Source organism: Elephantulus edwardii, unplaced genomic scaffold (assembly GCF_000299155.1).
Source record: "Elephantulus edwardii isolate Elephantulus edwardi_28Jun2011 unplaced genomic scaffold, EleEdw1.0 scaffold00028, whole genome shotgun sequence".
Classification (NCBI taxonomy): Eukaryota; Metazoa; Chordata; class Mammalia; order Macroscelidea; family Macroscelididae; genus Elephantulus; species Elephantulus edwardii.
Genome location: NW_006399778.1, coordinates 13,947,166 through 13,960,347, shown reverse-complemented (window position 1 = coordinate 13,960,347; position 13,182 = coordinate 13,947,166). Strand labels below are relative to the sequence as shown.

Sequence of the window (13,182 nt, the reverse complement as noted above, 5' to 3'; positions counted from 1 at the left end):
TCATCACCTTCTGTTATTGTTAGGTGCTGCCAAATTGAGTATGACTCCTAACAACCCTGTGAACAAAAGATCTGAACCCTGTTGATTCTTGTGCCATCCTCACACTTTCTGACACACAACGACCCATAGCGGTAGTTACCGTGTCAATCCACCTGGCTGACTATCTTCTTCTCCTTCACCAACCCTCCACCCTTCCCAGCTTCATGTTCTCCAACGAATAGCCCCTCCTAGCAACATGCCAAAGTATGTGAGGCAAAGCCTCATTATTCTTGCCTCCAAAGAGCACTCTGGCTGCACCTTCTCCAAAACATATGTTTGTTCTCTTAGCCATCCCGGTATGTTCAGTAAGTGCTCAATACCACAGCTCAAAGGCATCAATTCTTTTCTTGTAATACTTACCATCACCGACTACTCTAAAGTAAATCACAATGGACGATAATGAATAGAGTTTGGGGAACGAAATTCAAAAATGTAAATAAAATCAGGTTTAGAAGTCTAAAAGAGACTGATGAAACCACAATACTTTGATTTTTAATCACCCTTCAAATAAATTTAGCCCATGGCTCAACGTTTAGCCAAGTGACGGACAGGCCTACAAGGTTAACAATTAACACCACAGAAGCAATTATTTGTTAGACTAAACAACCGCACAAGTTAAAACTGGCCCAAGGATCAAGTCTTGCAGGCAGGAGGAGGTAGAATAGGAAGATTAATAAAGATGGAGATTTTTGCAAGGAAATGAGAAAACTTCCATTACATTGTGGGTTGTTGCTGTTATGTTGTTAATGTTGTTAAGTGCCATCAAGTCGTAGACAACTCATAGCAACCCTACAAACAAATGTCATTAATATTATAAAATTTATATGAATGGTTGAACAAATAAAATCAATAAATCATGTAAATTTCCACTTAAATCACAGTCACAAGAAAGAAATTTTTAAAAACTGAAACATTCTTGGACAATGTCATCAAAAAAGTTTTAACTGTACCTTGACAAAGTCGGCCGTGACGATTGCTAACTCAGTCTGAGAACCAGGTAACCATACAGCTTTGATGATAAAGTTCCCAGTTGCCAATTGCGGGTGCAACACCAAGTGATCTGAAACAGACCCTGAGCTACTGAAGGTCAACACATGGCAGTCCTGTACACAGTTTAAGGAACAAAATCGATAAAAGATTAATTTGGACAGTAAGCTAATATACTCATTTCAAAATTGCAATGTTTTCCGTTCCTTCCTAAAATTCTCTATTTTCAGATAGTACTCAGATTGTCTAGACATATCCACATTTCAGGAACACAGAGTTATTTCCAGAAGAAATCCAAAAGTTTTGGAAGAAACCCAGAGAAATCTGTATTCTAATGATTCTGATGCTTTAATTTTGACAATGAGAAAGAAAAAATGATACTGAGAAAGGGAAAGGTGACTGTAGGATGCATAGTTCAAGATACTCAAACCTTGCTCAGTAAAGACTTTTACCTTCAGTCCACAAACTGCAAGGTAGTCCTCTTTGCAAGGATTTCCAGTAAGGCTCAAGACAGTAAAAGGAACTGGGGCAGAAGCCAAACGGGTCAGAGTTAACTTCCTTTTGCTTGAATCTGCCTGCTTCAGGAGTGCAGAGAGCTGCAGAACAGTGATCTGAAAAGGAACAATTATTTATTCTTAACCTCAGGACTCTTCATAAAAACAAAGCAAGTTAACAGGAGTCCCCTCAATAGGAATATAGTAATACCAAAGGTTTCTTATGGGTAAGTCCGAGGCCAATAATAGCCTCATATTTTTCTAGATAAATTATATGGAGGATAAAACAAAAGAAAAATAATTTTTATTCGTCCATAAAATAGTTAAACTCTATTCAATACTAGCCTTTTCCATTTATCAATGAAACTGTTTCTCTACTTTGGTCTTCACATAAGAGAAGGTTAAAATAAATGTACCCTGAATGGAAAAACTTCTAGTTCTGGATTGCAGCACAGCTTCTTGCCACTAGGCCACCAGTGCTCCCCTTCTAGTTCTAGAAAACAGCATGCCTGTCCTTGTGTCTTCAAAAGATAAGAGGACAAGGGAGGACTAAAGAAAGAACACTGAGCTCCTCTCTGAAGATCTTTTGTCTCTCAGTTTGTGCCTTTCAGAGTGACCAAACCGGCCAAGCCTGACAACAAAGCCATTCTGGTTGTTACCTTTTCTTAAGGACTTAAAGAGTATTCTTCTGAGTGAGAATTCACTAATTTGAAACTAAACGTCTCAAGAGTTTAAGTAAAAGAACTCACTGAAATTTGTCCCTAAACCATGCTTCAAACTCAGTGGACTTTTCCCCATATAATCAATCTTTTTTGCTTAGCATTTAAACAGACATAAGATGAGTGGGAAAGAGTTACAAAACCCACCTTGCCTTTCTCATGGCTGACAGCCAAATGCTGGCGGCGTCCATGTGGTGAGGAGAGTACACACATGGCTACTCGCCTGAGCACATGGGCACTAATGAGCTGTCGAATGGTCTGGCCCTGGTCACCACTATAATTCATCCGCACGTTCTCAAAGGCTCCTTCCTGGGAACCTAAGGTGGGAACCTGACAAAAAGAGAAACAAAGCATCCAGTGATAGGCAAATAAATCAAAGTCTTAAGGAAAATATGAACCTTCAAAAGCAATCAGTGGACTCAAACACAATCACACAAATGAGACATTGTGTAGTTTGATTATTTGATTCCAACTTCCACTCCACTGATTCCTTTGTGTCTTTGTCAAAGTTATTACCAGTTCAATAACAACAATGTAATAAACTTTCCACAAAGCTAAATTAATACAAAGAAACTTGCCCTCCAAATGTTCTTTCTTTTATAAAATGACGGCAAGCATAGATTCAATTTTTCTTCACTGATCTAACCTGGCAAAATTAAGTCAGCAGCTTTACCTCAACGGCATCTAACAACAATAACGAAAACAGAGAGCTACGCTGGCCTAGTGGACAGAAAGTTATGCTACCAAGCCCAAGGTGGGTGATTTTAATCTGTGGCCCTCAGGTCTGGTTCAAATTGGTTTTTTTGTCAAACATTCTTCTAGGTGGTCTAGCACTGGTCTGTGCATTGCTGTACAGAGGTAACTTGTGGTTGCTGTGATACTAAACACTGTGACACTGATGTGCCAAATGTGATAATGGTTACCCATGGTGGACAGTGTTTGCTGGAGTTTCCCAATTAAAACAAGCCTTGGGAGCTCTGATCGCCTAGTGGCAAGAAGCTGCCCTGCAATCCGAGAGGTACGCAGTTCGAATCCACCAGATGCTCTGCTGGAAAAAGAGGGGCAATCTCCTCCGGTACCATTCCGATCCGATTTGACGGTACACACACACACACACAATAATAAAATTTAAAAAAAAAAAAAAAAAAACAAGCCTGGAAGCAGTAGTGGCATCCACTTCCAAAATGGCTTGCCTCTGGAAACTCTATGAACAGTGCTCAGGCCTTTGGTTCATAAGGTTGCTATGAGTCGTCTACAACTCAAGGGCACCTAACAACAACCACCTCAACTTCAGTAAATAAAATATCTAAAAATCTAAACACTGCCCTAAAACTGTGACTGATTTTTAATATTAGCATATGTAGCACCCTGTATGTGTATTTCCCAGTGAAGTCTTTTCTTAAAAACAACCACCTGAGCAAGTACCTCTCTGGCATACATAAGTTTTGCACTCTCTGTTTTGCATTGCAAGAGTTCTCGTGATGAGGTGGTTAAGGTATCTGATTGTTAACTAAAAGGTCAGTGGCTCAAACTCACCAGAAGAAAACTGAAGATTTACAACCTTGGAAACAATATGGGACCGATCTAGAGTGGCCTTATGAGTCCAAATCAATTGAATGGTAGTGAGCTTTCGATTTTGGGTTTTCAGAACTGCTGCCAGCTTGCATTTCACTACTCAACACTGCTGCCAAACAGGCCAACCCCACCATTCTTTCTGGTATTGTTGTCAGTCTGAGCAGTGGGTTTTTTTTAATAGAAAGACTTATAACTAATAACCCATCTAATATGAAGAATTAGAGGAAAGGCTATAACTAGAAAAAGAGAAACATTATTGTTGCAAGCTAGGCAAACCTCAGGGGAGAAGACATAGTAAGAAGGGTTTTGCTTTAAATAAAGAACGACATTTTCATTATAATTGCCCCATAAGTCTCCCATCACTGGGAGCTCATTTGTAAAAGGGATTTATTTACTGGGTTGAACCAAAATGACCTCTGAATGCTCTCCTTCTGAAGATTTATCTCATATACTGATTTTTCAAACTGTTCATATACCTGGAAGATGTCATGATATTTTAGATTCTAAGTTCAAAATAGCATTATTTGGCATATTTTGGTATCTCAATAAATATGTTGGTTCCTATTAACTACCAAATACCATAACCCTGTGAAAACTCACCATCAGCTGGTCTGTCATCTCAACCACCTTTTCCACTGTATGCAGCTCACTAAGGGCTTGCTGAGCCCGGCTGCTGCTCCCTACAGCCGAAGCCTGCTGAAAGTTCGTCTGAATGGCATCCATTAGGAAATTGAGCATGTCTAACACAAGAGGCGCGAAGGAAAAATTGGCCTGAGAAAGATCCAAATAAATGGGGGGGGGGGGGGGGGGGGGGGGAAGAGGAATAGTCGTCATACCTTTCTAATATTAGTAACTTCATTCAGAATTCCTTTATCTGTTATTTTCTAATTAGCCTCCCCATAATAATGTATTTGTTTCTTACTGTAACTAAAACTTTCCAGTGTCTTCCCTAACAGTCACTACATCATTCTTGCAAAAAAGAGGTTCCAAACAAGGGGAGCTCTGGTGGCCTAGTGGCAAGAAGCTGCACTGCAATCCCAGAGGCAAACAGTTCGAATCCACCAGATGCTCTGCCGAGGAAGGAGGGACAATCTCCTCCTGTACCAGTCAGATCTAATTTGATGGTACCCACACACAAATAATAAAATAAAAATTAAAAAACGTAAAAAAAAGAGGTTCCAAACAGACTATCTAATGCGTGAAGGCCTCGATCATATATAGTCAACTTCACCTACGCAGCTAGAATATTCTAGTTATTACCATCCTGCATGAATTAAACAGTAATTCAAGCAATTTTCTATTCTATGCTGCAGATGAAAAGCCAAGAGTGCTCGAAGAGTAAAGCAAAAATAAAATGCACTTTTCCAAACAAACCCTACCACATTACAAATCCTTTCCAATGAGGAAATGACTTCAAAACACATAGTATTCCACTCTGCAGAGGGAAAGAAGGTGGTTTGCAGTGGGATTCTCTTCCCTTTGTAGCAGGGAAGTCTTGCAGTTCTTGGAAAGTGCCGAAAGCAAAGTCGAAGGTCAGGCCTGTTGGGGTTCTTTTGGCAGACATGTTTACTTCTTATTTTTTAAAATATGGCAAGACTCTCATAATATTAAAGGTGTAAAATATTTTTAAATCCATGGAGTAATTGTGCAAAAAAATTTAAAAAAAAAATAAAATCCTCACACAGTATTTCTTTTTTTTTCCCTAAATCACTTCGAAAAAGAGAAAATTGAGGGAAAAAAGACACCTACCATAAGACCCAGCACTATGGTATTACGAAGAGCTTTCTCTATTACTCTTCAACAAACTTGCCCAGCTCTTAACTCTGTCCCACCTGGTTCTGTAGCTCCTCCCGACAGCCTTCCACTGTGCGACACAGGCTGCTCTTCTTGGGCTTTTCTTCATCAGCAACCTTTCCATCACTGATGGTGACCTTGGCCTTGTCCGCTGAAGAGGTGCTGGCATGGCGCACCAAGCTCTCAGAAACCCTAGGTTCACTCTGAAATGCTGACTCCTTCATAGTGGAGCTGATGCCACTGCTAGGAGTTCGCTTCACCAGTGCCTAAAGACAGAAAGTCACAAGTCACAAGTTCTTGCCACAAAGGGCAGGTAAAAATAAGATCAGGAAGAAAATATAACTCAAAGGAATAATCAGCTAAGGATTTAAATTATACCCAAAGGTCCAAACTCAACTAGTATCTAACTACTTCCCTATGTACACAATCAAACCTTGATTACAAACATCTCAAATTGTTATGATGGTGGGGCTGCCTTACCCACCATGGTAGGAAGATTGAACTACAAGATCTCTAGAGCCTAGCTAGTTCCAAGATTCAAAGTGAAGTACTTAGGCCATGATTATCCAGTGACAGAGCCAGATTTTGTTTCTCTAGCTCCCATGAGAGTGATGTGGTAGGTTTCTAGTTTGGCTTAAGATTCCTGTGTCACTATAACACATTATAATCTAGTGCACATTTCAGATTTCTCACCAAACAGCTCCCATCTTCCTTGGCTCCACAGTCACAGAAGAATGATCCATATTTGGCATAGGAAATCTCATGATCCTTGTGGCACACCTTAGCACATACTGTGCACACACCCACCCCATCGACCATTTTGCAAGTGTGGCAGTGGTACCTATAGAGGACAAGAGCCAGAAAATGAGCCAGAAGTTCCAAGAATTAAGGCTCAATAAATCCTCTTCTAAAAGGAACACTCCTTACCAATGTTGGTTCATGAACTCTTTCTGTGTGATGGTAAAAGTGCAGAGTTTATTGCAAAGAGAATCTTCATCCTTCAAAGATAATGAGTCTTTTAATCAGAAATCTGTTCATAGACTACCCACAAAAACACACCTGGCTACACCACCTTACAAAGACTTATCTGACTCATAAATGACAGTCAGAAACTTGTCCCAAGTGGAAATATCTAGCAAGCTGAAAATCTGTGTAATTTCAGGTAAGATCTGAAGAGTTTTACGGTTAAGAAAATAAAAATAAGTAAACTGTATGTTATCTCTATAAAGGTGTTCACACCATCCCCATTGAAAACTCATCCCTGAAATAATCCTACATTAAATATAAACACTAAGGTTAGGATGAGTAACTGGACAGAACAAAAGGAAAACGTTTTAAGTTGTCCTTTCCCCTAAAGATTAGATGTCAAAAGCTTGCTATGGAGGTCTAGAAAATGAGTGTATGACAGTAATTGTATTAACTAGCAGAAAGCAACATGGACTGCACTGAGTTTTAAAGTTTACAGTTTCTAGAAAAGAGAGTCCAAGAATTTATACCTGGTCGCTCATTTCTGAAAATCCAAAGGATTTTCACCATGAATTCTACAAGGGTATGTTTGTTATTACCCTGAGAGGTGACCTTTGACATTACTCAGTACTTACTGAATCCTCAGCCTGAGAATCTTCCTCTTCCACTGCCAACTCCTCCACCCAGTCTGAGTCAACCTCAATGGCTCGCTCTTCTCCATCCACTGAGAGGTGACTTGGACCTTGACCATTACTTTGACTGAGAGCATTCGTGACATCAGCCAAGTAAGACATAATATGACATGTGCACTCCAAGACAATCACATGCTACACGAGAAGGCCAGAAAACACCACAGAAGCCTCAGTTCACCATACTGTTATATTCTACAGACTATATTTTTTTCAAATTTTTCCTAATAAATCTTAAATTCAGGGCAATAATCTAAAAGCAGAGAAAAAAAACAACCCATCTTAATTATTTCTCTCTCCAGCTTTAACAGTAAGTACATGCAGAGCTGGTTAATAAGTTGCAGACTTAGAACACTTTCACTCTAAACACAAAGATAACTATTTACAAAATCGTGTAAGAGTAAAATGAAAACTTGGGAGAATGGAGTGAAAATATAGACAAAAGTAATTCAAGAAAAATACCAGATCAACATTACAAAGGGGATCTCATTAGCATTTTCCCAATCAGTACTGTTTTGAAAAACCAAAACTATCACTGAGTAATATTTTACATGTTGAGTTTTAACTCAGGAAGAGAAGAACAACTTGAGCAATCAACTGAAAATTGTCTAGCAAATTACTGCAAGTGGTGGTTCATGCTTGCTTAATTAATGCCAGCAGTCTAGTTTCAAAATCTCAGATTTAGTATGCACATCCATGTTTATTCCGGCTTTGTTCACAATAGTAAGGAGTTGGAAACAACCTAAGTGCCCATCAACAAATGAATGGATAGAGGCTGTGGTATATTCACACAATGGAATACTACGCTGCATTGAAAAACAAAGAGCTCATGAAATCTTGTACAAAATGGGTGAGTATACATTGTACATCATGCTGAGTGAAGTATCTCAGTCACAAAAGGACAAATACTGCATGGTGTCACTGTTGTAAAACAGGATTGACCTTGGGATTGGGGAGACTGAAAAGATGAGTTCAATAATGCATACTGAATTAAAACAGATGAGGGAGAAAACTGTTTAAAAGGGATATGTGATTAGGTATTTCTGTCATGACAGGAATCTAGAGCGAAGGCTGCATAGTGGAGTGGACCTGGTGGGAGGGATTGTAAAACAATTAAAGAATTTTTCTTTTACTTTTCCAAGAGGGTAGTGTACTGGGGGAGAGAACTGGGAGGGGGGGAAAGTGCAACAATGAATGAATGGAAATCCAAAGTCTCTGTAAATTTTCATTGAAATTAATAACAATTTTTTTTTTAGAAAAAAGGTATGGATAAAAAAAAACCCTCAGATTTAAAAGGGCCTTCACTCTGAATACTGCCATTTCTATTCTCAAAAGATTATCTTAAAAGGAGGCAGAAATGAAAAGCAGCATGGAAGATTCCGCTATCAGCTGCTATGCTCTTAGTCATCTACGTCAGGTTCTTAGGTTAGACAGGGGGAAATGCCTCAGTGCAGGTTTCCCATCAGTTTCTGGACTGGAGTTGAGGAAGTAGTCTGTAATCCCATAGAACATTAAACAGAGCTGGCAATTCCAACTAAAAGGACTAAGTGACAATTTTCCCTAGTACAGCAATATCTGAAATAACCAGGAACTCGCTAGGTTTTAAGGATTCTGTTGGATGTTTGTCTTATTTCCCTCCTATCAAATCCTGCCACCTGGATGAGGTCTGAGAGCATGTTATTAGCAATTATCCACTTGTAGGTATCTGATATTGCAGGCTTCATCTTCTGTAGGATAACCAGGGATAGAAGCCAACAGGAAGAAGAAACTTCCACCTGACCACAAAGATAATAATCATCTTGTGCCCTCACTCTCTAAGTCAGCTGACACTCTGCTTACCTTTCCATGCATTACACTGGCATTCAGTTTTTCAACCACATTCTTCTGTGACAGGTATTTCTTACTGTCCCAAAGGAAAAGTTGGGAGAGAGACATAAGATTATCTAGGGAACCAAATAAAGTATTTTCATAAACCTTAATCAATGGGTAGACACTGAAGAAAGATAGGTATTCTTAGGTAACTACGTAGTAAGCAGAGGCTTGGACACTCTGATCTTAGAACCATCAACGACATGACACTTGTTATACTTCTCCCAAAAGAATGCTCCCTCAGGAGTGATGAACAGGGAGATCTTAATAATCAAACAGATATATTTGCCACTACCTTGACCCCAGAAAAAAAAAATAGAGATTCAAGTTTCTTTTATATTTACTCTAAACTATAAAGAAGTAACCATTCTCTTCACCAAAAGCAATGCTTTAACCTACAGGTGGATTCCTCTCATTTCATCATCTTACCATCTGCTCAGCCAGTCCACAGCAGCATTATGAAGTTGAAGATGCCCAGCACCTTGACCTGCACTGGCCAAGGTTGCCATCACAACCATGAGTTCAGGGAAGCCAGTCCCATCACCATTGGCTAGCATCTCTGTTGCCATGGGGATCAGTGTGCCCAGCAACACAGAACACACACCTTCCCCAACTTGGCTGTCAGAAAACAAACAGAAAACTTGTAAGTAACCAATAAGAATCAAGCTCTAAGTATCACTCAATATTTAAAAATAAGAAAGGCTCTAAATGAAATACTGAATTTATGACTATATATACTAATCTCAGTCGTGGGTTTGTATAGCATAAAATATCCACCCATGTTGCAACTGACAGGCAATTCACTCTATAAGTTTTCCATAAAAAATACCCAGGAGCTACACTAGCTAGATTCTTTGGATCTAGAGAAAGAAGACTTGAAAACGCTAAGACTAACGTTGGTAGAAAAAGAGCCTTACTTTCATTACATTTCTGAGGTGGTTAGGGGCACATGACACAAATGCAGCTGTTCTACCTGTTCTCCCGAACAATGTATGTGGTCAGTAACTGCAACAATTGCCGGTTCTCCTGGATCACATCCAGCTGGTCAGAATCTTTCGGGGGTGAGGCAGTCATGCGGGTGAGCCAGGCCTGGAGACGCACGGGCTCCACACAAGCCAGCTGTGCCAAAGAGCCACAGAGATGCAGAAGGCTCGGGTTAGGGCTCTTCTCGGCTAAGGACAGATCAAGAGGGCAACATCAGTGAAGAAGGGCCAGAGGGAAGGAAGGCCAAGAAAGAGGAAAAGTCTTCAAGCAGGTTTTCAACTTCCTTCCAAACTTTCTTTGAGGGATTCTCTCCACTTGTTAGTATTTTCATGCTATAGTTAAACTCAGGCAGAAGATATGCACAGTATTAGCCAGACATCAAAGTTCCCGTAAGAAGATTACTAAAAGCTGTCACTCACTCAGCTGGAAGAGTTTGGTGAAGAATTTCAAAACTCGATTACAGAATTTAGCAGAGAGGTTCTCATTGGCTGTTGCCATCATGATCTGCACAAGTTCTCCACTGGGAGGCAGAAAGAAATCAAAAAGAGAAGAATGAACCACATTAAGCTTCACATAAAAGGTATCTATTTCTATTTTTTCACAATCTCATCTGTTCTAGAGATGCTGGTCATTTGTGAGTTCAACACAAGGTCTTCATGAAAGCATTCCCCTCACTGACAACTTCAAGAGGTCTGCAATTAACTCTACATCCTAGTTTGGAATACAGACATTTGAGTAGGTCCTAAACATTCCCTGAGAAAGAAAGCCCAAGTCAGTATGCTTTGCATGTGTAGTAAAAGGTGTCACTAAAACTGACTTTCTTCCACTGCTAAGTTTAAATTCAGTTACAATAATCACATTCATCAAGCCATGTAACTATCACCACTATCCATTTCCAAAAATCTTTATCATCCCAAACAGAAACCTAGTAACCTTACATTAATCCCCCATTTTCATCTCTCTTATCCTCCTTCCAGCCCCGATAAACTAGTCTCTACACATTTCCTAGTCTAGTTATTTAAGTGGACTCATACAGTTATTCCAACACGAGTCTCCACTATTTCACTTAGCATATTTTCTAGGTTTATCTATGTTTAGATAATATGATAGTTTGTATATGAAGTTTGCTACAATATTTTTTTTAATCCATTCATGAACATTGGAGTTGTTTCCAGCCACTTACTTTTATGGTGCATTTAAAATATGTCCAATGAATAAAATAAAACTCACCTTTCAGAGAAAAATTCTTCCATTGCTTTACGAGCCTGGCTGTTTTCTAGTTGCTTTTCCAAATACTGGAGACATTCTTCCAAGATAGATTCATCCAGTCCACTAAAGATCAAAAGGAAAAACTAAATACCACAAACAAGATTTTGTTCAATATCTTCCTAGTACTATTTTTAAAACATAAAATTTGTTTACGACTAAACACTGAGGGGACTATCCAATTTTTTATCACTGGTGGTTAGTATATAACCTGGCACATAGTAAGAGTGAAATGTTTAATAAATTCCCAAAATCTGAAATAATTGATGGCTGAGAGTTCAGAGGATCACTGGTATTTCAGACTTTTTCTAATTAACAGCAAGCAATACTTCAAGTTTATTTTACTGCCTTCTCTCCTAGGAAATTAAGGAGCAAAAACTCTTGATATTCAGAATTCTAATCTTGATTCCTTGGGGGGGGGGGGAGTACCTTTTGAACAAATCATTTGTACATCATTAAACTTTCCCAAATTCTTATCTTTTTGGAGACCAAGGGACAGGAAGAGAAGGAAAAAAAGTTCCTTGATGAAAAGCTGAACTCCTCAACAACCAAGAAACCAAGAATCCTAACACTTGGCCCCTTTATTCGTACAGTTTTCAGTGACATAAAGCTGCAGCTTACTCAATCATTCTCCATGGCTTTTCTACATTTGTTGTTGTTGTTAGGTGCTGTCGAGTCAAGCACGACTCACTGTGACCCTATAACAAAATATCTGAACCCAGACCTATCCTCACACTACCTGACAAAAGAACTCACAGCAGCAGTCATCGTGTCAATCCACCTAGTTGAAGATCTTCCTCTCCTTCGCTGACCCTCCACTATTCCCAGCATCATGTCCCTCTCCAAGGAATATCACCTCCTAGCAATATGTCCAAAGTCAGTGAAGGCTCATCATTCTTCCCTCCAAATAGCACTCTGCCAGCACCCTCTCCAAGACATATGTTTGTTCTCTTGGCCATCCATGGGATGTTCAGTGCTCTTCTCCAACAACTCAAAGCATCGATTCTTTTTCTGTCATCCTTATTCACTGTCCAGGTCTCAGATGCATAGCTAACAATCGGAAAGACCATGACCTGAATCAGATGCACGTTAGTCCTCAAAATGACATCACTGCTCCTTAATAATTTGGAAAGGTCCCTAACTACAGATTTTCCTACTGCAATGCTTCTCCTTATTTCCTGACTGTTCATACCAAGGGTGTTAATCGTGGATCCAAGCAAGAGGAAGCTACTGACTGTTTCAATCTCCTCTCCATCCATCATGACACTGTCTATTGGTCCAGTGGTAAGAATCTTTGTTTTCTTGATACTGAGATACAATCCCTACTGAAGGCTACATTCTTTGACCTTCTGAAACATGTGCTTCAAGTCCTTCTCACTTACAGCAAGCAACGTTGTGTTATCTGCATAACACAGATTACTGATGAGTCTCCCTCCAATCCTGATGCCACATTCCTCTTCACAGAGTCCAGCTTCTCGGATAATTTGCTCAGCATATACATATATACATATAAACATACACATATATATATATACATATAAGGTATGGAGACAGAATACAACCCTGACACACTCCTTTCCCAATTTCAAACCATGCAGTGCTTCCCTGCTCCATTTGCACAACAGCTCCCTGATCCAGGTATCTGGTAGGCGCTCCTTTGTATTTAAAATTCAGTTTGGTCCTCTCTGTGAGTGAGCCTTTACCTTGGCAAAGTTGGATCCTGGTGGGTGTTTGTGATTTGATTGAAAGCTGGGGATAAACCGATTGGGCATTTCTAATTGTGTTAGCAATCAAATCAAG

The 13,182-nt window shown here is 39.6% G+C and overlaps 1 protein-coding gene across 1 annotated transcript in view; it reads right to left on the bottom strand.

The window, feature by feature from the left end:
- UBR4 (ubiquitin protein ligase E3 component n-recognin 4) overlaps positions 1-13,182 on the bottom strand; it is a 155,047-nt gene that overhangs the window by 87,956 nt on the left and 53,909 nt on the right. Inside the window, exons 30-42 of the mRNA XM_006883594.1 lie at positions 11,347-11,448; positions 10,536-10,636; positions 10,106-10,304; positions 9,562-9,750; positions 9,103-9,166; positions 7,210-7,401; positions 6,536-6,606; positions 6,302-6,449; positions 5,647-5,874; positions 4,415-4,585; positions 2,387-2,569; positions 1,479-1,637; positions 990-1,142 (exon numbers count right to left, since the gene is read on the bottom strand). Coding sequence (XP_006883656.1) covers positions 990-1,142; positions 1,479-1,637; positions 2,387-2,569; positions 4,415-4,585; positions 5,647-5,874; positions 6,302-6,449; positions 6,536-6,606; positions 7,210-7,401; positions 9,103-9,166; positions 9,562-9,750; positions 10,106-10,304; positions 10,536-10,636; positions 11,347-11,448 — 1,960 coding nt within the window. The remainder of the gene's footprint in view (positions 1-989; positions 1,143-1,478; positions 1,638-2,386; positions 2,570-4,414; positions 4,586-5,646; positions 5,875-6,301; positions 6,450-6,535; positions 6,607-7,209; positions 7,402-9,102; positions 9,167-9,561; positions 9,751-10,105; positions 10,305-10,535; positions 10,637-11,346; positions 11,449-13,182) is intronic.